The 24,688-nt window shown below is 40.4% G+C and overlaps 1 protein-coding gene across 6 annotated transcripts in view; it reads right to left on the bottom strand.

Annotated features, from left to right (window-relative positions):
* ikzf4 (IKAROS family zinc finger 4) overlaps positions 1 to 24,688 on the bottom strand; it is a 179,050-nt gene that overhangs the window by 28,155 nt on the left and 126,207 nt on the right. For 4 of the 6 annotated variants that reach the window (XM_073070937.1, XM_073070934.1, XM_073070938.1 and 1 more), the window contains 3 exons: positions 14,538 to 14,798; positions 11,310 to 11,477; positions 10,642 to 10,671 (listed from right to left, as the gene is read on the bottom strand). In XM_073070937.1, coding sequence (XP_072927038.1) covers positions 10,642 to 10,671; positions 11,310 to 11,477; positions 14,538 to 14,798 — 459 coding nt within the window. The remainder of the gene's footprint in view (positions 1 to 10,641; positions 10,672 to 11,309; positions 11,478 to 14,537; positions 14,799 to 24,688) is intronic. The other 2 variants (XM_073070935.1, XM_073070936.1) reach the window with 1 other exon arrangement.

The following is a 24,688-nucleotide window of genomic DNA, read 5'->3' as shown; positions in this document are numbered from 1 at the left end:
ATAATAGTAATGCAACAAATTTAGACTAAAGATAGTACATCACAGAAAAAACCAGCTTGGCCCATTAATTTAGTCCTCAAATGTTTTCTACAATTTATACAGATTATAAACTGATTTGCTACTTGAATGTCACAACTATTGTTTAATGCTGCTTGAAGTTCAATCCTCTCTAGACTAAATTCCTAAGGAAATGCGATCTCATTGGTTTGTTAAAAATTGTTATTGTGACAGTGGGAGTCCAAATGGCCCCTGTCGCAAGTAAAAGGGGAAATACAATAGTCACTTAATTCTATTCAGTAATTCACACAGGGATAAAATAAAAATTGCATGTTGACAGCTGCTGAGAGCAAAATCAGGCTCAGCTGTTATGGCACAGTACTCAATTGCTTTGCCTAAACCTAATGCATAATCACACAAGACGACAATGTCATTTAGATGAAATATCACTGATGTGAAATATAGAAAAAAACTAGAAGTTGTAAGTGAGGATTTCATTTTTAAACCTAGAAATAAACACTTGAAAAGTAACTTAACAACTTCAGATGTATAATATTAAACCATTAATTCACAAAAGCCACTAAATGATCATTCGAGAGGGCCATGTTGATTAAAAACCTCAAGTACACGACAGAGCAGGAAGAGTTACAGATATACGGATAGAAGGAATCAGAATACCGATCAGACCAATTTACAACAGTCCTTCAGGGTGAATAGGTATTCTGAATATTCAGCACCAAATATGATCTTTGAAGCATCTACTGTGCACTATGAAACTCATGTTGCACTCAACCACTGGACTGTAGACAGGTAAGTGACATGTGGTACAGTGCACAAGCAGAAAGAACCATATATTTGAGACAAACTTTCAACAATCATAAAGCCAGTCATAAACTGGCTTTAGCTACTCTGCAGGATATGTCTAGCATCTGCAGTCTTGATGTTAGTTTGGTTTTGATTTCCCTTTAACTGCTAACCTTTCTTTACAAGTATTGCTTCATCTGTTGGTAGTTTTATATCACATTAACCATGGGAAACAAAAAACTCATCTAACATGGAGAAAGAACAGCCACTCTCTTCTTTGCATACCATATCACGACTGGAAATAGTGATATCATCCTACCTACCATATTGGCTTGAAACAGATTAAAAGTGAAGCACATGGATGTGGGGCAAATGGTACATTAAATAGGGTCAGATATGGATTTAAATAATAAGGTAACTGATGAATTATTTTTACACTTTGCAAGATCCATCAGTCTTAGTCTATTTTGACATGGAAAAAGATATCATCTCAAATATTTAGTTAGTTAGGAAATGATCTTACTATCAGCAGTCTACTCCTTCATTTTCCCCCGAAACCCACATCGGAACCACAGACACTGGCAAATGTTGTTAAATCCCAACTTCTAATCAGCCACAAAAGATTTAAGAAACAAATTGAGGCCCAATGGATACTAGAGGAACAATAACTCATATTCTCAAACACAAGAAAACCTGCATATGCTGGAGGAACTCAGCAGGCCCTTCATCAGAACTCATGATTCTGATTGACAATGCTAAGGGTCCAGCATATGCAGCACTCCTGGTAAATATCCGGATGGGTGGAAGAGAGACCCCGATGACCCCCTCAGCAGTCTTCACAATCCTTTGTAAGATCTTGCAGCCAGATGCCTTGCGATTCCCATATCAGACAGTGATGTAGCTGGTCCTCCTGTAAAAATTGGTTAGAATGGGGGTGGGGGGAGAGAACTTTGCTCGCCTCAATCTCTTCAGGAAGTGGAGATGCTGCTGTGCCTTCTTGACTAAAGGGGTGGTGTTGAGGGACCAGGTGAGATCGTCCATTATGTGCACTCTCAGAAACCCGGTGCTCCTAACTCTCTCCATGGAGGAGCCGATTATGTGGAGTGAGGAGCGGTCACCCTGCACCTTTCTAAAGTCCACAATCACTTCTTTAGTCTTGTTCACGTTGAGACTCAGGTTGTTGTACTTGCTCCACTCTACCAGCTACTTTAGCTCCTCAATGTATGCCTTCTAAGCGTTGATATGTAAACTTTATTTAAACTGTCAATGTATTAAAAATCATTTTTCAAGCTAAAAGGGAAAATAAGCTAAACTAACTAAAATTATTAAGCACACTAAGGCCTATTAGCATGTTTAAGCTTATACAGTTCAAACTGCCTACCACCACAACAGGTTTACAGAAGATGCAATCACACCTACTGTCCACTTGAATTTGCAGCATCTGGACAACAGTGGTACATACTGAACAGTTCACATATCAATGGACAGATCAGGTTTATTATCAGTGACGTATATCATGAAATCTGTTGCTGTACAGCAGCAGTACAGTAGAATACATAAACATTACCAAACTTTACAATGAGACATATAAAAATAAATATATAGTGCAAAAAGGGAGGAAAATAATAAGTCAGTGTTCATGGGTTCATTGACTGTTCAGAAATCTGATGGCAGTAATGAGAAGAGGGCATTTCCTAGATGGCGAGGGTCCTTCATGATAGATGTAGCCTTCTTGAGGCACTGCCTTTTGAACGGTGCAGGTTGATGGGATGGCAGTTTAAATTATTCGGCGTGGACTCTTTTTTGATTTGCAACAAGAAAGCAGCGGGAGAGCAACTAAGGATTTCCAGCGAGAAGACATTTTGAGTTCTCAGGGGAAGAGAGAGGCCAGACTGCGCAGGCGCGTGACATCAGCCAGTTGAGTGCGAACAGTTTAAAAAGAAAGCAGCCATATCCAGCGGGCAGCGTTGGGAGCGGACAGCAGAGTGAGAGGCAGCAGAGTGAAAGGGCTTTGGCTCAATGGGACGAGGTGAGGCAGTTGTTGATTGCAAAAGGAGGTAGTATGTGTGTGAGGCCAGTTTTCTGTGGTCAGTGTCAGATGGGGGAGGTCCTGGAGTCTCCCGGCGTCCTGTTTGGCCACATCTGCACCCGGTGCATCGAGATGCAACTCCGAAGGGACCGTGTTAGGGAACTGGAGCTGCAGCTCGATGACCTTCATCTGGTCAGGGAGAGTGAGGAGGTGACAGAGAGGAGTTACAGACAGGTGGTCACTCCGGGGCCAAGGGGGAACAGAGAAATGGGTCACAGTCAGGAGAGGGAAGGGAAAGGGTCAGGTATTAGAGAGTACCCCTGTGGCTGTACCCCTTGACAATAAATACTCCTGTTTGAGTACTGTTGGGGGGGACAGCCTACATGGGGGAAGCGACAGTGGCCGTGCCTCTGGCACAGAGTCTGGCCCTGTGGCTCAGAAGGGTAGGGAAAGGAAGAGGAAGGCAGTAGTGACAGGGGATTCTATACTTAGGGGGTCAGACAGGCGATTCTGTGGACGCAGGAAAGAAACTCGGATCGTAGTTTGCCTCCCAGGTGCCAGGGTCCAGGATATCCTGCGGTGGGAGGGAGAACAGCCAGAGGTCGTGGTACATATTAGTACCAATAACATAGATAGGAAAAGGGAAGAGGTCCTGAAAGAAGACTACAGGGAGTTAGGAAGGAAGTTGAAAAGCAGGACCTCAAAGGTAGTAATCTCGGGATTACTGCCTGTGTCACGCGACAGTGAGAATAGGAATAGAATGAGGTGGAGGATAAATGCATGGCTGAGGGATTGCAGCGGGGGCAGGGATTCAGATTTCTGGATCATTGGGACCTCTTTTGAGGCAGGTGTGACCTGTACAAAAAGGACAGGTTGCACTTGAATCCCAGGGGGACCAATATCCTGGTGGGCAGGTTTGATAGAGCTGTTGGGGAGGGTTTAAACTAGTTTGGCGGGGGGGGGGGGGTGGGAATCAGAATGTGAGTGTAGGGATTAAGGTAGAAGGACAAGGACATGATGCTAAGAGTTCTGAGTTGATGATGAAGGACAGGCAGGGGACAGAACATAATTGTAGCCAGTTAAAGGGGTTGAAATGTGCCTATTTCAATGCTAGGAGCATTAGGAACAAGAAGGATGAATTTAAGAGCATGGATTAGTATGTGGAACTACAATGTTGTGGCCGTTACTGAAACCTGGTTGGAGGAAGGGCAGGATTGGATGATGCAGGTCCCAGGGTTCAGGTGTTTTAAAAGGAATAGGATGGGAGGTAGAAAAGGGGGGGGGGGGGGGAGTGGCATTGCTGGTCAGGGATAGTATCACGGCTATAGAAAGGGAGGACGCTGCAGAGGGAGTGTCCATGGAGTCAGTCTGGGTGGAAATCAGAAATAGGAAGGGATCAATCACTGTGCTGGGAGTAGCCTATAGGCCCCCAAATAGCCCTCGGGACACCCAGGAGCAGATAAGCAGACAGATTTTAGAATGGTGCAGGAAATACAGGGTAGTAGTTATGGGTGATTTCAACTTCCCTCATATTGACTGGCACCTCCTGAGTGCAAGGAGGATAGATGGGGCTGAACTTGTCAGGTGTGTTCAAGAAGGATTCCTGACACAGTATGTGGACCGGCTGACGAGAGGAGAGGCTATACTGGATCTAGTTCTGGGTAATGAACCTGGTCAAAGTGACAGACCTCTTGGTTGGGGAGCATTTTGGTGAGAGTGACCACAACTCCATTAGCTTCAGCATAGCTTTGGAAAGGGATAAACTCAGACGAAATGGTAAAGTGCTTAACTGGGGAAGGGCTAACTTTGAAGGGATGAGGCAGGAACTAGCGAGAATAACTTGGAAACAGATGTTCAAAGAGGAAAGCAGAGAAGTAATGTGGGAGAAGTTTAGGGACCACTTGAGCTGGGTTCAGGATAGGTTTGTCCCACTGAGGCAACTCGTCAAGAGGAAAAAGGAAACATATGTTAGATATAAGAAGCAGGAAGTAGGAGGGGCTTATAATATAGGGTAGCCAGGAAGGAGCTAAAGAAAGGAGTTAGGAGAGCTCGAAGGGGGCACGAGAAGGCCTTGGCATGTAGGATTAAGGAGAACCCCACGGCGTTCTATGCGTATGTGAAGAATAGGAGGATGATGAGAATGAAGGTGGGACCACTAAAGGATAAAGAGGGCAACATGTTCCTGGAAGCAGAGGAGGTTGGGGAGGTCCTAAATGAATACTTTGCTTCAGTATTCACAAGTGAAAAGGATCTTGATCAGGATGAGGTCGAAGTAGAGCGGGCCTGTGTGCTGGACAATGTGGAGATTAAGAAGTAGTGCTGGATCTTCTTAAAAACATTAAGATTGATAAATCCCCAGGGTCGGATATGATACACCCCAGGTTGTTGTGGGAACTGAGAGAAGAGATCGCAGGAGCATTAGCTATGATCTTTGAATCCTCTTTGGCTGCAGGGGAAGTGCCGGAGGACTGGAGAATGGTTAATGTAGTACCCTTGTTTAAAAAAAGGTAATAGAGAGAAACCTGGGAACTATAGACCGGTGAGTCTTACATTGGTGGTCTGCAAACTACTGGAAAGGAATCTTAAGGATAGGATCTACGAGCATTTGGAGAAGTACAGTCTACTCATGGATAGTCAACATGGCTTTGTGAAGGGAAGATCGTGCCTCACAAGCCTGATTGAGTTTTTTGAAGAGGTAACAAAAGAAATTGATGAGGGTAGGGCAGTGGATGTGGTCTACATGGACTTTAGCAAAGCATTTCACAAGGTTCCTCATGAGAGACTCATCCAGAAAGTCATGAGGCATGGGATAAGTGGAACCTTGGCTGTTTGGATAAAAAATTGGCTTAAAGGAAGAAAGCAGAGGGTAGTTGTGGAAGGAAAGTATTCTGCCTGCAGGTCGATGACTAGTGGAGTGCCACAGGGATCTGTACTGGGACCCCTGCTATTTGTGATTTTTATAAATGACCTGGATGTAGAGGTGGAAGGATGGGTGAGTAAGTTTGCGGATGACACGAAGATTGGAGGAGTTGTGGATGGAGCTGTAGGTTGTCGAAGGTTACAAGAGGATATAGACAGGCTGCAGAGTTGGGCAGAAAAATGGCAGGTGAAGTTCAATCCGGACAAGTGTGAGGAGATGCATTTTGGAAGGACAAACCAGAAGTCTGAGTGCAGGGTCAATTACTTAAGAGTGTGGATGAACAAAGGGACCTTGGGGTTCAAATCCATACATCCCTCAAGGTCGCTGCACAGGTTGACAGGGTAGTTAAGAAGGCCTATGGGATGCTAGGCTTCATTAACAGGGGGATTGAGTTCAAGAGTAGAGAGGTCATGTTGCAACCCTACAAATCTCTGGTGAGACCGCACTTAGAGTATTGTGTTCAATTCTGGTCACCTCATTATAGGAAGGATGTGGAAGCTATGGAGCGGGTGCAGAGGAGATTTACCAGGATGTTGCCTGGTTTGAAGAACAAGTCATATGAAGCAAGGTTAGCAGAGCTGGGACTTTTCTCTTTGAAGCGTAGAAGAATGAGAGGGGACTTGATAGAGGTCTACAAGATTATGAGAGGCATAGATACGGTGGATAGTCAGTACCTGTTTCCCAGGGTACCAATAGCAAACACCAGAGGGCATATGTACAAAATTAAGGGAGGGAAGTTTAGGGGAGACATCAGGGGTAAGTTTTTTTTTTCCACAGAGGGTTGTGAGTGCCTGGAATGACTTGCCAGGGATGGTGGTGGAGGCTAAAACATTAGGGGTATTTAAGAGCCTCTTGGACAGGCAGATGGATGAAAGAAAAATGGAGGGTTATGGGGTAGTGTGGGTTTAGTACTTTATTTTAAGGATTATATGGGTCGGCACAACATGGAGGGCTGAAGGGCCTGTACTGTGCTGTAGTGTTCTATGGTTCTATGGACTAGATGGACTCAAGGACTGTTTCTACACTGTAGTTTTCTATGACTTCTATGACTCTATGCTCTTGATGGTGAGGAGATTTTTCAGGAACACAACCCCCACTATAACTTAGGAATCATCTGTACTTTAACACTAATCATCTTTGAGCAGTTACTAAGACCTTTCCAGTTTCTACACAATTGCAGTTCTTAGACAAAATCTGACAATTTATTCAAAAGGAACTGTTCCACTGATCGCCATGGAACTATTACATAACATAGCCTTCAAACACCTTTACTTAAATTTTTTTAACACCAGTGCTATATTTCCCACAACCTGCAGGTTTTTTTTCCCATTTTCCATATGAAGAGATAATCAAAAAAAAGTGGTCAGTCGGCATTTCTGTGGTTGACATAATAGAATCATAAGCAGTGCACTAAATTGAGAAGAAAGTTATTTGTCCTTTTCCCGCTCAAAAATATTGTTTGGGATGCTGGACAATGGAAAGTATGGCAAAAGTGCATTTCACACTGTGAAAACACTTGCCTTGCATTGTATTTTATCTTGTTTTGTGCATGGTTTAAATCTTAAGCCGGTTAAGTTTTTAACATATTAGGTTTAAACCTATTAGTGGTTTATAAATTGCTTAGTTTGAATGGTTTACCCTTTTGCTTGAAAAATGATTTGAGCAATAACCTCTTAGATTTGCAGAGAAGATACTGTGGGAAATAGAGTGGACAATGAGGGAATTGAAAAGCTGGCAAGCATGCTCAGTAAGGAATGGTGCCTTTAGAATTTGAAGGAAACATGTTTGGTAATGTCATCATGCTAGAAGTGGCAAAAATGGCACACAATGACAGGATGAGTAAGTGTGGAAGCTAACAGCAATGGAGGTCATCGTGGCTTGGGTAAGACCTCATTGTAACGACGTTGGAGACCACGGGCATAAGGCTTACTCTCTCATAAAAAAAAACTTAGTACATGCATAGGTCAAACTAGTGACCTGATAAATATCCTTCCTCAGTATATTCCAAGCAGTCACAAATTATTTCACTTATTATTTAACATTACAGAAAATGCATACAGATTTACATTATAGGAGCCCTGTTGGTCAGCATTATAAACCCGCAAGATAAACAAGCTAAACTGAATAACAGTATTCAATATAATTTAATAAAGTAAAACATAAGTAACAATATAAACAACTGCTTGCAAGATTTACTAATCATATGTACAAGCATCAAATGATCATTTGCCACAGATACTCAGTTGGCTATGGCCACAGGATGACCAGAGGTCATGAAAGGCACCACGTAATCAACCCAAGTTTTGTATTAATATCAAAGTGGGAATTTCCAGTTCCAGAGGTAAAATTAGCTCTACTGTGCTCAAATCAAAGAAAAGAACTCATCGGGGATATATTAACTAAAATGAAATATATGGGCTTCTATCATCCAGCAAATCCAATATTTATCATCACCTCCCACCTACAATGCATAAACAGTAGTCAAGATCATGGGAGTTCTGTGTTAAATGTTAAAGTGCACTTCTGCTTACCTTTTTCACAAATAAGACATGCATTTGCAACCCAGCTGATTTTATCATGTGAATTGCTAACCGGCATGGCTGTTGAGAATAACACAAGAAGATATTTCTTTTTTTTTAATCTTCTGTGTTTACAGAAAAAGTGGCACTTGCTGAACTGGCAAGAATGAAAATACCACAGCTACCACTGCTTCAGAACTGTAAATCACAATGAACTGATACAAATCATTTGAGTTAGAACCCAAGGGCACATTTATGTCACGGAACATTTCAAAAAGATTCCAACGAGAAATTGTTCTTAATTTAGCTTCCTCTACTGAAAAATATATGCACATCTAAGCTTGGTGAATGCAGCTATGTCATACACCTAGCTAAATTTGGGATGGAAAGCTACTTCATCCATCAAGCTGTTCTTTTCATAGACTATCAGTTAATTTGTATTCATAGGAATTGTACTCCATTTCAGTCATCCTGAAGTACTTCCATAGCCAACTGAGTATCATTTCAGTTAATTCCTGGAGAAATAGAAAACCAGAGATAAACAGGTAACAAATTTCTCCCAGATAGTCAACAGTAATCTTAAAAACTACAAGGATGTTAAAGCAAATTTAAACTTGCACCCTTAGTTGTAGCTGGTTACATTTCATATTTACGTGTTCTTTGGAGCACAAGAACCACTATGTTCCCTCCATCAATTCTCCAGCTAGGTCTATTCTTATCCTCAAAATCCTTCAGTCTGGTTCTCGTCTGGATAATTAATGAAGAACACGTCAAGGTGCTTTGAAATGCCGTTGCTATGCTTTTCTGCTCATCAACTATTCTGTGAGGGATTGGAGATGGAACTTAAGTTATATTTTCACTTAAAATTTACGTTCAAACTAAGATCCAGTTTACCAATTACTAACCACCACTCACCAGCATTCAGCTTCTGTCCTGCAGGAATTGCTAATTTTATTCGGTTATGTTCTCTACAAACACAAGTTTTTATCTCCTTCACTCTTACACAATGTTTATAGTGAAGATCTTAAGTCACAGGAGCAGAATTAGGCCACTCGGCCCAACAAGTCTGCTCTGCCATTCCATTATGGCTGGTTTAGCTTTTTCAACCCCATTCTCCTGCCTTCACCCCGTAACCTTTGACACTGACTAATCAAGAACCTATCAATCTCTGTTTTAAATATACTCAATGACTTGGCCTCCCAGCCATCCATGGCAATGAATTCCACAGATTCACCACCCACTGGCTAAAGACATTCTTCCTCTTCTCTGTTCTGAGGCTGTGCCCTCTAGTCCCAGGATCCCCCACTATAAGAAACATCCTCTCCACATCCACTCAACCTAGGCCTTTCAATATTCGAAAGGTTTCAATAAGGTTCCCCCCCCCCCCATTCTTCTAAACTCTAACAAGCATGGGCCTAGCGCCATCAAACACTCCTCATATATTAATTCTTTCGTTCTCAGAATCATTCTCGCGAACCTCCTCTGGATTCTCTCCAATGCCGGCACATCTTTTCTTAGACAAAGAACCCAAAACTGCTCACAATAAAGCCTCAGCATCACATTCTTGCTCTTATATTCTGTTCCTCTCCAAATGCATTTGCCTTCCTTATCACTGACTCAACGTGCAAGTTAACCTTTAAGGACGCCCAAGGACGCCCAAGTCCCTTTGCTCATCTGATTTTTGAGTTTTCTTCCTGTTTAGAAAATGGTCAATGCCTTTATTCCGTCTACCAAAGTGCATGACCATACACTTCCCTACACTATATTCCATCAGCCACATCTTTGCCCATGATCCCAATCTACCTAAATCCTTCTGCAGCCTCTCTGCTTCCTCAACACTACCTTCCCCTTCACCTACCTTTGTATCGTCTGCAAACTTAGCCACAAAGCCATCAATTCCATCGTCCAAATCACTAACATATAACATGAAAGGAAGCAGTCCCAACACTGATCCCTGCGGAAAACCACTTGTCACTGGCAACCAAATAGAATAGGCCCCCTTCATTCCCACTCTTTGCCTCCTGCCAATCAGGCTATCTTCTATCCATGCTAGTATCATTCCTGTTGATAATTTCTGCTTGGGTTTGATCAAAAAACAGGTTGGCAAGTTTGTGCTTCAAGTTCAAACATCAATATACAGCCAATATAAAGTACTGTACATATCTAAAAGAACCTTGATTATCACTTTATGATACAAAACTAGAGGAATTGCAAATGGAGATGAAAAAGTAAAGAGATTGAGAGAATACAGACAATTTAAGTCAGCAGCAGATAGAGTATATAGTGTGAAGCCTTCCACTTAGGTACACAAAACCGAAAAGCAGAGTACTCTTTAAAGTGGCGAGAGGTTAGGAAATATGGGCTTTTCATACCAGCTTCACTAGGCCAGTGTTCTGCAGAATCTGGAGGAAAAAGAAATGATCTCATCAAAATCAACAAAATCCTTTGGTGGGGGGAAGCAGGGGGTCTAGCAGTATGGGTAGCTTTTTAAAGACTGAGATGAGGTGAAGTTTCCTTATGCAGAGAGGTGGCTGGTGAATCTCTAAAATATTCTATCCCCAAATGTTCAGTTTGATGGATTTTTGGATACTTAAGGAATCAGGAGATATGGTGGATGGGCCAGGAATGTTGAACTGTGGTGGAAGGGAATCCATGACCTCAATAAATGACAGAGCAGGATTGAAGGGCTGAATAGACTACCAACTCTTACTACTTGTGTTCTATTGTTTTGCAAATTTGAGACTAAAATATGCATAGTACAATTTAAAAGCATGATGTACTTTTCAAAATTTTAGGAAACTAAAACATGCACTGGGTAAATAAAAAAACAAATTATTTGTAATATATTTTGTGGGTAAAGAACAAAAATTGAGCTGGAGTAAGCTGAATTCTTGCACCTTCCTCTTCCTCTAAACATAATTTAATTGTTTTCTGAAGGTATTTACTCAACCCCTCTTAATCTTTGAAACAGTTATTGTATGAGGAGGTCAAAATTCAGTTCAGTTGTTTCCCTGCTCCAAACAGGATTCCACCCACTAACCTGCATGTGTTCGGAGGTGTCCACTGAGTGCATCCCTTCTCCGACAGGCATAATTACAGAAAGGACATTTAAAAGGCTTCTCCCCAGAGTGTAATTTGATGTGCCGCAGGAGGTTTCCTTTCTGCGTGAATGAGGCACCACACTGGTTACAATGGAAGGGGCGTTCACCTGGAGGAAGAAAGATGGGCATACAGTTCAAAGAGTGAAACAGAAAAAGGTTTAAAACATTATCAGCTTTTCAAAACAAAATGTTTGCAGACAATAAGCTGAAGGATAACAATATAGAAAACAAAGGATTTTCCATTTTGTGTAATTCAATGTTATGCAGAGCTGATACTTCCTTAGAAATATGAATGACATTTTGGAACTTGTCAAATTGAACAAGTGGCAATAGTAAACTGAAGAAATAAATTGCCCACACAAGACACCATCGTATCTCAGAATTCAAGAGGTCTGCATTTATAATGAATTTCTTTGGAGTACAAACAATTAAGTAAATGCAGCAGCCATTTTATGCACAGTTGCGGTCCGACACACAGAAAAAATGAGTAAGCAGTTTACTGTTTTGATTGTAGCTAGGAACAGAAGTCTGCCAAATTTCCTTGTTTTTAAATAGTGCCACTGTATTCAAGGTCCACCTGCATCACTTTGACACGCAAGCGCAATGCAGGAGTATAACACACCAAGTCTAATCTGAAGAATGAAACGTGGCTCCTACTTAGTGCTGTAATCTAGAATTTGTATTCAAGTGCTGGAGTAAGTTCAGATCAAAAACCTTCCGAGGCAAGAATTCTGCCAACTATGCCAAGCTGACAATCAATTAAAAACAAACTCAAGATAAACCAAATCCATCAACAATTCACCCTTCAGATTACTCATTAGTAAATTAGTTGTAGTACAGATCATAAGATTAAAATTGCATTGGAAGGATGAATTTAGTCTCATCCATAATCAATATGATCAGTTACATATTCAATTTAGCATTAAGTGAAGTTGTAAAGTCATAGAGCACTACAGCACAGAATAAGGCCCTTCAGTCCATATAGTCCTTGCTAAACTGTTATTCTGACTAGTCCCATTGACCCACACCTGGACCATAGCCCTCCATACCCTTCCCATCAATGTACCTGTCCAAATTTCTCTTAAATGTTGAGATCGAACCTTCACCCATCACTTTTGCTAGCAGCTCGTTCCATACTCACACCAACTTCACATTCACTCCCCTTAAATATTTCACCTTTCACCCTTAACCAATGACACATAATTCTAGTCTCACCCCAACCTCAGTGGAAAAAGCCAGTTCACATTTACCCTATCTATAAACCTCATAATTTTGTATACCTTTATCAAATCTCCTGTCATTTTCCTGCACTACAGGGAAAATAGTACTAACTTAGTCAACTTTTCCTTATTGCCCAGGTCCTCAATTCCCAGCGACATCCTGGTAAATTTTCTCTGTACTCTTTTAATCTTATTGATATTCTTCCTGTAGGTAGGTAACCAAAACTGCACACAATACTTCAAATTAGGCCTCAAAATAAAATTCCAGCTTCTGTACTCAATACATTGATTTATGAAGGCCAATGTGCCAAAGAGTCTCTTTACAACCCTATCTACCTGCGATGCCACTTTTAAAGAATTATGTGCATTTATTCCCAGATCCTTTTGTCTTACCACACTCAGTGCTCTACTGTTTACTGTGTATGTCTTACCCTGGTTTGTCCACCCAAAATACAATACCTAACACTTGACTTCATTAAATTCCATTTGCCATTTTTTCGGCTGGTCCAGATCCTGCTGCAAGCTTTCATAGTCTTTTTTGCTGTCCACTACACCACCCAATCTTGGTGTCATCCACAAATTTGCTGATCCAGTTAACCACATTATCATCCATATCGTTGCTATTGAAGACAAACAACAATGGACCCAGCACTGATCTTTGCTGCACACCATTATACACACATCTCCAGTCAGAGACACAACCATCTACTACCACTCTCTCGCTTCTGCAAAGTCAAGCCTAATCCAATTTACTACCTGATCTTGAATACCAAGTGACTGAACCTTCTTGACCAACCTCTTATGCAGGATCTTGTCAAATGCCTGGCTGAAGCCTACAAAGACACCAAGCACTCCCTTGCCTTCATCTACTTTCCTGTTAACTTCCTCAAAAAACTCTAAGATTGGTTAGACACAACCTACCATGCATAAAACCACGTTGACTATCCCTAATCAGGCCCATTTATCCAAGTACTTATATATCCTGTCACTTTGATCATGTTGTCAAGTAGAATCTGGCCTCTGCAGATGCAATATTCTATTGGCAGCAGCAGCACTTAATATTTACAAAAGATAAGTACCAACTGTGCAGTTGAACACTAGTATTATCAAAAGTGACTGCAAATTAATAATTGCAAATCTAAGAAATGCTGAGAAAAATGATCATGTGAGTATTATCATGTAAATGATATCCAACCCTCCAAGGCCTGAACAATGTTTTCAGCTTTCTTGCCATACATTGATCAAAAATGAACAAAGAACAAATTTCATTAGACATCATCTGTGAACACTACATTCTGGTAATAAACAGTTTCAAATGTCTTCCAGTAACTTTTGTGCTCATGCTGAGGGACATCAACACTGGGAAAAGGACTTTATTTTTAAAAAATCTTGCATCTGGCAACCCCAGCTCTGATATTTTGTGGGTTTGGCACAGGATAAAACTTGTTTTGCCTCAGTGCATCTCCAACTACTACAGAATAACCATTCCTGATGTATCAATGAAATTATTTCCATTCCCCATGTAAGCCAGCCATGAAGCTTCACTGAATATTGTGCCAACTCATTCTAGTTTTCTGCTGTGAAACCAAATTGTCCCCTGCTGGTTACATTTTTTCATGTTGCAGTTATGTTGCTGAAGTCCTCATACAAGTCAAGAAAGAAAAAGCACAAATAGCAAGAACCAAAAAAGAATGCTCCAAGGACATCTGCAGGAAGTTTTCCCAAAGGAAATTCTATTGTCCTCAAGTTCAGTTGCCAGAGCTGGGTGAGTGTTATAACTTCCATCTATTTGCTCTTATAAGCAGAGGCTCCCAGGGGCAGAAATAAATGGGCAAGCTTCATGGGAAAACAAATTACAAGTGAGTTCAAATAACTGCCACCACAGATAGAGACTTTAAATTCCCACCACATGTCACTCCATTTCCTTACTTTTGTAAGCATACTTACCAGTGTGGCTCCTCTTATGTACCATAAGAACATTCGGTCCGATGCAGACCATTCCGCACAGATCACACTTCAGTTTTCCATTAGGAAGACGAATCCCTCCAGGAGAATGAGGTCCCTGCCCCGTGCCCTCACAGAATCCTAGCGGCTCCGTCAAAGGCTCATCCGCAATGACTGCTTCATCTTTATCACTAGCGCCATCCTCCTGTGCCAGAAGTTTCCCTGCCTCTTCATCGCTGTACATCTCAACCTTGATGGAGTTGGCTGCAAATGAACATCAGAAATGTCAGATGGAGCCATAAGATGACAGGGCTAGCTAGACATCAGGTACAGGCGTTGTTCAAGATGGGCCAGGTGGCAACAAGAGTGCAGCAACCAACTTTTAGAGTCCTCATGGAGCAGTCTTAGTCAAATATTTGCAAGTCTGAAGCAAGAGAGGATCTAGCACTAGAGATGACCTGTGCCAAATCTCACCCGGGAGATGGTTGCTTACAAAAAACGCGGGAAGAAAAGAAATCCAATTCTACAGTACTGTTGTCCTTCAGCTTACGAGCACACAGTGAACATATAAATACAAACAGAAATGCACAGCCATTTTATTGAATTGTGTAACTTCAACATTTTGTTGACTTTTGATGATACCACAACAGACCTAGAAACCTCTCTAGAAAGAAATAATAAACAGGACAAAATACAAAAAAAAGATCCATTTGAAGAGCTAGAAAATGGATAAAATTGGACTTACATAATGAAGTGCCATCAAGAGTATAGGATAACAAGTTGAGAACACCAGACAAAAACTATGGGATAATTACGACAGCAGAAACATTTTGAAAGGAAGACACCACTTGCTGAGATTAAGATAGGATCCAGAAAGAACACAAAGAAAAATGGAACTTTCTGTTACTGGCCTGAAACAACTGAGCCTTTAACACTAGTGTGTTAAAATTCCCATTTCTTCTTATTCCTAACTGCTTACCAATGAAGAGCTGCCTCTAGCCAAGAGAGATAGTTATGGAGTATACACTTCTCCTAAACTGCAATAAATAATGAGTGAATATAACAGATATATAACTTCAACTATTTGCATAATTCATGCTACTATTCAGCAATTGAGCTATATGGTTTATTTTATATAAATAAGACTACGTTGAAAATGTTCTGGTCAAATGTGGGAAATAAATGTTTCCATCTTCAGTATCTCATTGTCTGCATCAAGCTGCATCACCACTTGTTACAGAACACTCATCATGAGCACTAGATCAGTCAAGACAGGGATTCAAATTCATCTCCAACGGACAGAAGCCCAGCATCTACTATATTAAGTTCAATCTCAAAAGCAATCACGTGACACAATTAGTGCTTCTTTAAACTTAACTGCTTTCTACCAAAGCCAAAAATAACAAGTTTTAAATAACCCAGATTTTAAAGATAAAACATTACCTGCAACTTGAAATTTATTTTTCCTTAAAATTCGATGAAGATTCATAATTAGACTCTTATAAGCAGCTTAAGGGTCAATGAGATCACAGGGATTATAACTGTAACAGTTAAATTTGTAAGTAAACCACAAAAATGCAGCTTCTCAAAATTCACATTACTTTACAATTATCCAGGAGTTTATCCAATTTAACTTGAGGGATTAAATTCACAAATGAATTCAGTTTAAAAGAAAAAGATACTATAACAGATTTAATCCCGTGGATGAAATGCAAAATGCATCCATGCAATTTATAACTGTGCTCGAGTCATAAGCCAAACTGACAGAATCAACAAACCATCCCCACAGTACAATTCCCACAATCCTTGGCCTTTCAGTTCTACGAATGCAAAATTAGTCTGAATAAAAAAAACAAAGACTTTCTACTTTATGTATTAAAATATCCAATTCAAAAACTGTCATGGCAACCAGTGGATTTGCCATGGTAGCAGACCACTCTGGTCCTGTAGTAAATGCCTGCTGAGAACCAACTGGAACTCTTAAAAATAACGAGCAAAAACAAACTGCCATTTAAAATGCAGGTCATATTTTCCATCTGTTTCTTTTTTATCTATTTGTTTCTTTCCAATTTTCTCTTTCTGTATATTTGCTGGGATATGGTGCTACTGCTGATGCAGTACCTTGCCCAGGTAGCTATTCTTTGAGAGTTTTGACAGCAGGTGTAAACAGCTTATGTATTCAACATTTTCTTTAAAAGAAGATTCATGGATAGGAAGGAGAAAGAGGTGGGGGTGAGAATAAAAATGAATATTGCAGATGAGTTCAATCTGCCCTCACCATAAAGGAGCATCCGGAACTGGAATCATGACTGGTTTAATAATCCCCACCTGCCTGATCACAGGAGAACCAAGGTTCACGTGATGGCAGTTACATTCACTTAATATGGAATAAACTGCAAATAAAATCTAGAACCTTCCAGCTTTGCTTTGGATGATACCCAAGATGTGTCCACATTCATTTCTGAGTTAGTTGCCAGGTGAGACCGAATGCTCTTTTCCACTTTAAAATGTTTTTCATTTCTACTACTGCATAACACATCATGTTGATTTACACATTCCCAAACTTCAACAAGATTGCTCTTAAGATAACAAGGACTCCAAGATCATTCTGATTAACCTAGTTTGCTATTTCCATCCCACTCAAGCACCACCCAACAATACATAATGTAGTGTATACTTGAACTTGAGCTTTCATTGCAGAACATGGGAACATAAACCCTAGGTCTATTTCACACCATACTTAAACATAAGAGCAGAAGCAAACTATTTGCTCTGTCAAACCTGCTCCATCATTAAGATCATGGCTGATCTTGCACCTCAGCCCTATTTTCCACCAGTACCCCCAGAAACTTTAATTCTCTTAATGCCCAGATATCTATTGGTTACAGTTTTGAATGAATATAATGATTGATTCTTAGTAGACCTTTGGGGTAGCAAATTCTAAAGATTCAACGTTCTGAAGAAATTTCTCATCTTGAACCTAAACAACCTACCCCATATTCTCCAGCTGTGCCCCTGATCCTATACTAATCAACCTGAGGAAACATGCTGTGTATAGAGTGTGTCAAGTGCTTTTAGAGCTTTTATATATTTCTACGAGATCACCTTCCATTCTTCTAAACTTTAAAGAACAGAGTCCCAGTCTACTCAATCTCCACATGTGGCAAAGCCACCCTCTGTGGTTCCACAATACAATGAACCACCGTTGGAGTCCCTCTATGGGAAGAACATCTTTTGGTTAAAATAACAAAAACTTTACATGATGTTCCAGGTGTAATCTCATCAAGGCAATGTGCAACTGCAAGGATACTTCCTTACTCCTGCAATCAAACCCTCTTGTAATAAAGGCTAATACACATTCAGACTCCTGATCACTTGCTAGCACCTGCATGCTGGCCTTCAGTGATTAGTGTATAAGTACAATTGTGTCTCTTTGGCCATCAACACAAACTACCGGTAATCTGTTTCAACTTAATAAAAACAGCAATTTTGTGTTACATACAATAAAGCAGATGATCTCATTTCTCCTCATTATGTTCTACCTGCTATGTTCTCATTATTCCTGCTTGTTCAATCAGTCTGAACCTTTATATCCTCCTCTGCAGTCACAAACCCACCTACTGTATCTGATGTGGCCTCCTTTATATCATGGAGACTGATGTAGATCAGGAGACCACTTTGTTGAGCACCTTCACTCTGTGCTCCACAAAAGATGGAATTTCCTGGTGGCCACTCACTTTAATTCTACCTCCCATCCTCATTTGGACATGTCTAATCATTGCCTCCTCCACAGCATGAGTAGGCCACCCTCAGATTGGAGAAGCAACACCTCATATTCCATCTGGGTAGCCTCCAACCTGATGGCATGAACATTGATTTCTCCAACTTCCTGTAATTACTCCCCCTTCTCTCCTTCCATTCCTCATTCCATCTCTCCTCTTACCCATTCTCTTCTACTTCAACCTGCCTATCACCTTCCTCTGGTGCTCTCTCCTCACTCCCTTCTTCCAATTGGTCCAGTGTCCTCTCCTATCAGATTCCTTTTTCTTCAGCTGTTTACTTCTTCTATCACATCCCAGCTTCTTACTTCATCCACCCACCGCCCCTCCAATCTTCCACCTTACCTAGTTTCACCTATCACTTGCCAGCTTGTACTTGTTCCCTTCCCCTCATTTTCTTACTCTGTCATTTTCTTCCCTTCCCCTCATTTCCTTCCTTTCCAGCCCGATTAAGGGTCTTGGCCTGAAACATTAACTGTGCATTCCTCTCCATAGATGCTGCCTGACCTGCTCGAGGAACTCAGCAGGCCAGGCAACATCTATGAAAAGGAATAAAGAGGTGATGTTTCGGGCTGAAAACTTTCATCAGTACAAGGAAGGAAGAGGGAATAAGTCAGAGTCACCCTGACCTGCCAAGTTCCTTGAGAATTTTGTGTGTTGCTTAAGATTTCCAATATCGGCAATGTCTTGTGTTTTTGAAAATTCACCTCCTCAGCCATATCAACTTTAAGCTTGGCAACTTTTCTAGAACTATTTCTTGATTAATACTTGCTCCTCAAATATATCTGGCAGGCTTGCACATCGGGGCAGGTAAAGGGATGTTAAGCATCCTATCAGGCTCTGGGAGGCCAATCTGCTGGCTAGGAAGAGATGTTGGGAACCACAGATCAAAGAAACAAAGTGAAGGAAGATCAGGTAATCTACACTTGGTCAATATCAATTTAGAACACTGGTGAGAAAGCTTTACAGCCCCGAGAACTGGTCAAATATAAATCATTCTATGGTGGGCTATCTGGAGGACAAACAATTGGAGATACTTTGACGCCTTGTTTGAAAGTATGACAAAACACAACTAAACATTCTGACAAATAATGAAGCAAATGATTGAAGCAATTATAGGAAGGCACCAGTAGAAATTAAGTTAAAGAAACATAAACTTGCATGGATAAGGTTTGGAATTATAGCCATGTAAGTGACAAAAAAACTATGCAATGTTTGGAAGCCACGCAAAGAAATGTACAAAAAGTTGCAGTGAAATTACCAGCAGCAATGACTCCAGAGATCAATCACTGAAAAAGACAAACTGAGTCAGAGACTCAGAAGGACTCACTGAGATCAAACCTCAACCACATTCATCAAGACTGGGCAATACAAGAGAAGTAGATTTTGGAAGCTGTGAAAGTAAACTAAAAGAGTTGTGTAATTAAAAATGTTATGAAACTAAGAAGTCAATTAGTCTTGTTTCAAACTACAAAGAGTCAGATAGCATGGATCCATGCAGACCACAGTGCCCACCCAGCTGGTTCCAACAGCTAGTATATAGTGAATCTCAAAGTTCAAAGTAAATTTTATTATTAGAGGAAGGTGGTACAGGAGCCTCAGAGCTCACACCACCAGGTTTAGGAACAGTTATCACCCCTCAATCATCAGATTCTTGAACCAAAAGGGGATAACTACACCCAACTTCACTTGCCTCATCACTGAACTGTTCCCAAAACCTATGGACTCTCTTTCAAGGACTCTTTATCTCATGTTCTCGAAACTTATTGTTTATTTAAAAAAAAAATTCTTTCTTTCTTTTTGTATTTGCAGTTTGCTGTCCTTTACACACTGGTTGAACACTCATGTTGGTGCAGTCTTTCATTGATTCTGTTATGGTTATTATTCTATTATGGATTTATTCAATATGCCCATAAGAAAATTAATCTCAAGGTTGTATATGGTGACATACATGTACTTTGATAATATATTTACTTTGAACATATATGTCACCATACACTACCCTGAGATTCATTTTCTTGTGGGCATTCACAGTAAATACAAAGAAACACAATATAATCAATTAAAAATTGCAAAGACAAAAACCAATGTGAAAAAACAAATTGTGCTAATATAAAAAAGAAATAACAAATATTAATATAATAAGAATAGTAACAACAACAACAAATAAATAATAAACATTGAGGCACGAGTTGTAGAGTCCTTGAAAGTGAGTCCATAGGTTGTGGAATAGGTTCAGTGTTGGGGTGACTGAAGTTATCCCCTCTGGTTCAGGAGTCTGATGGTCGGGGGGGGGGGGGGGGCTAGAAAAAACTGTTCCTGAACCTGGTGTGGGACCTAGGGCTCCTGTATCTTCTTCCTGATGGCAGCAGCGAGAAGCGAGCATGACCTGGATGGTAGGGACCCTTGATGAATTTGAGCTGTTTGAATCAAATTAACATAATTTGTACAGGTGTTAGGCAAAGTAATTGTCTGGTGTGATTTATTGTGTGTATCATTTAACTGGAAACAGCATCTTCTTCAGTGAAGACAGAAAGTCACTGTTTAATCCTCTTCTATTTTCTTATTTGGCTTGTGAATTCTCTTACAAATACTCCTATCTCAATAATGAGCACAAATTTACCCTTGCTAGATGGTTTCTTAAAATAAATGTACCTATAAAAATTCTCATAATCTGTTTTTGTTTCTCACAAATCAACTGATATTCCATCTTGCCTCATTTTGTAAGTTTCTTTGTGGTTCTTTAGCGAGTTCTAAAATGCTCCCGATCCTCAGGCCTACCATGAACTCAGGCAATTATATATGCCACTTTTTAAAAAAATGTAATGCCATCGGTAATTTCTCATCAGTTGTGAATGAATCACTTGTCCCATTGGGTTTCTGTGTATTAATGGATTTTTTTTGCAACTTAAGCACTATTTCTTTAAATACTAACCATTGCCTGTCCTCCATCACACATTTCAATGAACCACTGACAATGCTCCCTCATGCCTTCATGGTATCCTTTGTTTCAAGTCCCAAGTTTCACATTGAATTGCATCACTTTCAATCCCAATGTCAAATTCTATCACATTATGCCCATTTTCCCACAAAAAGACTCTTGACAAGTTATCTAAACAACCCTTCCTATTGTATAAATGATATCCAAGATAGCTTCCCCCCCCACCAAGTTGGTTCTTCAATATATTAGTACAACCCAAGAATTCATCTTTCACCTTAACACAGCATGTGTATCCATACTATATGCAGATAGAAGTCTTCCACTATTACAGTATCTGTTACATATGCATCCAATTTCGTGATTTATGTTGTGTCTAAAATGACAACTATTTTTGTCCTACTTTAAATGTTTTCTTCCCTATGACATTTCTTTATTCAGCCCAAATTATGATGCTTTGATGAGATAATTTTTCACTACTACACTGTCTCCCTCATTATTAGTTCTACACCACTCCTTTCTCCTTTTTGCTTGTCCTTCCTAAAAGCTGAATTTCTTGAAATAATTTATTCCCAATTTTGGTCACTCTGGAGCCACATTTCTTAAATGGAAATGACGCCATACCCCCACTAGTCGTATCAATCATGCGTTTTGTTGCAAATGTTGCAATTATTCAGATAACAGAGCCCTTAATTTTGCCATTTTAGCTTTTTTATTTTAAAATTTTTGCCCAATTTTGTTTTTACCTACTGTATTTCATTTATCTTCATCTACAACTTCGACCTTCTGCTTTGTCTTTCACCTTCCTGAATTCTTTTTGAAGTTCCCATTGCCCTGCCAAGCTGGGTTAAACCATCCCCCATTGCACTTCAGATGCTTTTAGTTTTACAACCTGTTAATAAATTGGAAAATGCAACTTCAAATCATTGATTTCAAATTGATCATCTTGTACCAATGGAAATTTAACATATCAAACTATACTGAATAATTGAACTGAGCAAGGAACCAAATTTAATTTTATATGAAACATACTCGAAAGTTTACGAAGTGTGCATTTCACTTTTGTATTAAATTGCATAGTCAGTGCAAAACGACATTTAACAGATTAGTACAGAAATTGCTGTTATTTGGTACCAGACTAAAATGAACTCTGAAGTGGCTACACACCATTCCTACCACAAGTTCCAAGGTAAACAGTAAATGATCCCAACTTAGTTTTAACAAAGTAATTACAGGAGAGGAAGAATTTTCAGACCAGTTAGCCTAGCCTTTTAGAATGGTCCAAATGACCTCCAAAATGGGTCTCATATAATTTGATGATTCTTCCCTCCATTCTGCTCTCTGAGATCTCATTCCACACATTGATAAAACACCTTCCCAATGTCAGTCTTAAATTTGCTTTGTACCATCTCAAACACACATTATTTCATCATTTTAATTTAATTAAATGCAATTTTATGGATCCACCTTTTTCATACAGTCATACGCAAGATCAGCTATGGATTAGCTAGGGTCATTAGGGTCTTTTAAGAAGCTTCAGATAGGTACATGGAGCTTAGTAAAATAGAGGACTATAGGTAAGCCTAGTAATTTCTAAGGTAGGGACGTGCTTGTCACAACTTTGTGGGCCGAAGGGCCTGTATTGTGCTGTAGGTTTTCTATGTTTCTAATTCTGCAGTGAAGAACTTGCAAAAAAAATAGCTAATACGGTGGAGTAAACAAAAGCTACAGAAAATCAAAAAGTAAAAAAAATGCTGGAAGCCTTAAATTTAAAAAAATGCTGAGACAATTTAGCAGGTGAGACAGCACCTGCATGGGGGAAATTAGTGTGAACATTTCAAGTTGAAGAACCTTCATTGCTACTATTTCAATGAAGAGTTTGACTTGAAAAGTTAACCATATTTTGTTTTCCAAACAGAAGCTGCCAAACCTACTGCAAAGCAACCAATTAAATGGCTGTTTTTTAAAATTAAATTGAAGAATTCCTTAATTAGCTCATATGGCATTACTTGCATCAAATCTCGGCAGCTTTTGACTTGAAATATTGTACCATTAATTTCACTGAAAGCAGTCTTCCCAATCTTAATTTTGTTTTACTTATTGCTAACCTATTGCATTTTGTCACTTAATTGCCTGTGCCTCTCAAATAATTAAGAGTTCCACATTTCCCCTCTATTCAGAACAATATTACACATAAGCTAATTTACTGAATTCAACCACTAAATCTTTAATGGAAAAGGGAGAAGCATCTAATCAATAAATCATTTACTTGTCCTCAATATTGAGACCACACATTTTTGATGTAATTAAAGGTTAAAAATATAGACTGCAACACATAATACTTGTGCCTAAAACACAAACATGAGGAAATCTGCAGATGCTGGAAATTCAAACAACACACACAAAATGCTGGTGGAACACAGCAGGCCAGGCAGCATCTATAAGGAGAAGCACGTTTCGGGCCGAGACCCTTCGCCAGGACTAACTGAAAAGAAAGATAGTAAGAGATTTGAAAGTAGTGGGGGGAGGGGAAAATCCAAAAGGAGGGGTGAGCTGAAGCTAAGAGCTGGAAAGTTGATTGGCAAAAGTGATACAGAGCTGGAGAAGGGAGAGGATCATGGGATGGGAGGCCCAGGGAGAAAGAAGGGGGGGGGGGGGGAAGCACCAGAGAGAGATGGAGAACAGGCAGAGTGATGGGCAGAGAGAAAAAAAACCAAACAACTAAATATGTCAGGGATGGGGTAAGAAGGGGAGGAGGGGCATTAACAGAAGTTAGAGAAGTCAATGTTCATGCCATCAGGTTGGAGGCTACCCAGCCGGTATATAAGGTGTTGTTCCTCCAACCTGAGTGTGGCTTCATCTTGACAGTAGAGGAGGCCATGGATAGACATATCAGAATGGAAATGGGATGTGGAATTAAAATGTGTGGCCACTGGGAGATCCTGCTTTCTCTGGCGGACAGAGTGTAGGTGTTTAGCAAAACGGTCTCCCAGTCTGTGTCGGGTCTCACCAATGTATAAAAGGCAACACTGGGAGCACCGGACACAGTATACCACACCAGCCGACTCACAGGTGAAGTGTCACCTCACCTGGAAGGACTGTCTGGGGCCCTGAATGGTGGTGAGGAAGGAAGTGTAAGGGCAGGTGTAGCACTTGTTCCACTTACAAGGATAAGTACCAGGAGGGAGATCGGTGGGAAGGGATTGGGGGGGGGGGGGGGGGAACAAGTGGACAAGGGAGCGATCCCTTTGGAAAGCAGAAAGAGGGGAGGAGGGAAAGATGTGCTTGGTAGTGGGATCCCGTTGGAGGTGGCGGAAGTTACAGAGAATTATATGTTGGACCTGGAGGCTGGTGGGGTGGTAGATGAGGACAAGGGGGACCCTATCCTGAGTGGGGTGGCGGGCGGATGGAGTGAGGGCAGATGTGCGGGAAATGGG

This window comes from Hemitrygon akajei, chromosome 18, assembly GCF_048418815.1.
Source record: "Hemitrygon akajei chromosome 18, sHemAka1.3, whole genome shotgun sequence".
Lineage (NCBI taxonomy): Eukaryota > Metazoa > Chordata > Chondrichthyes > Myliobatiformes > Dasyatidae > Hemitrygon > Hemitrygon akajei.
Note: the sequence above shows the minus strand (reverse complement) of the source record. Positions and strands in the feature narration are given on the sequence as shown.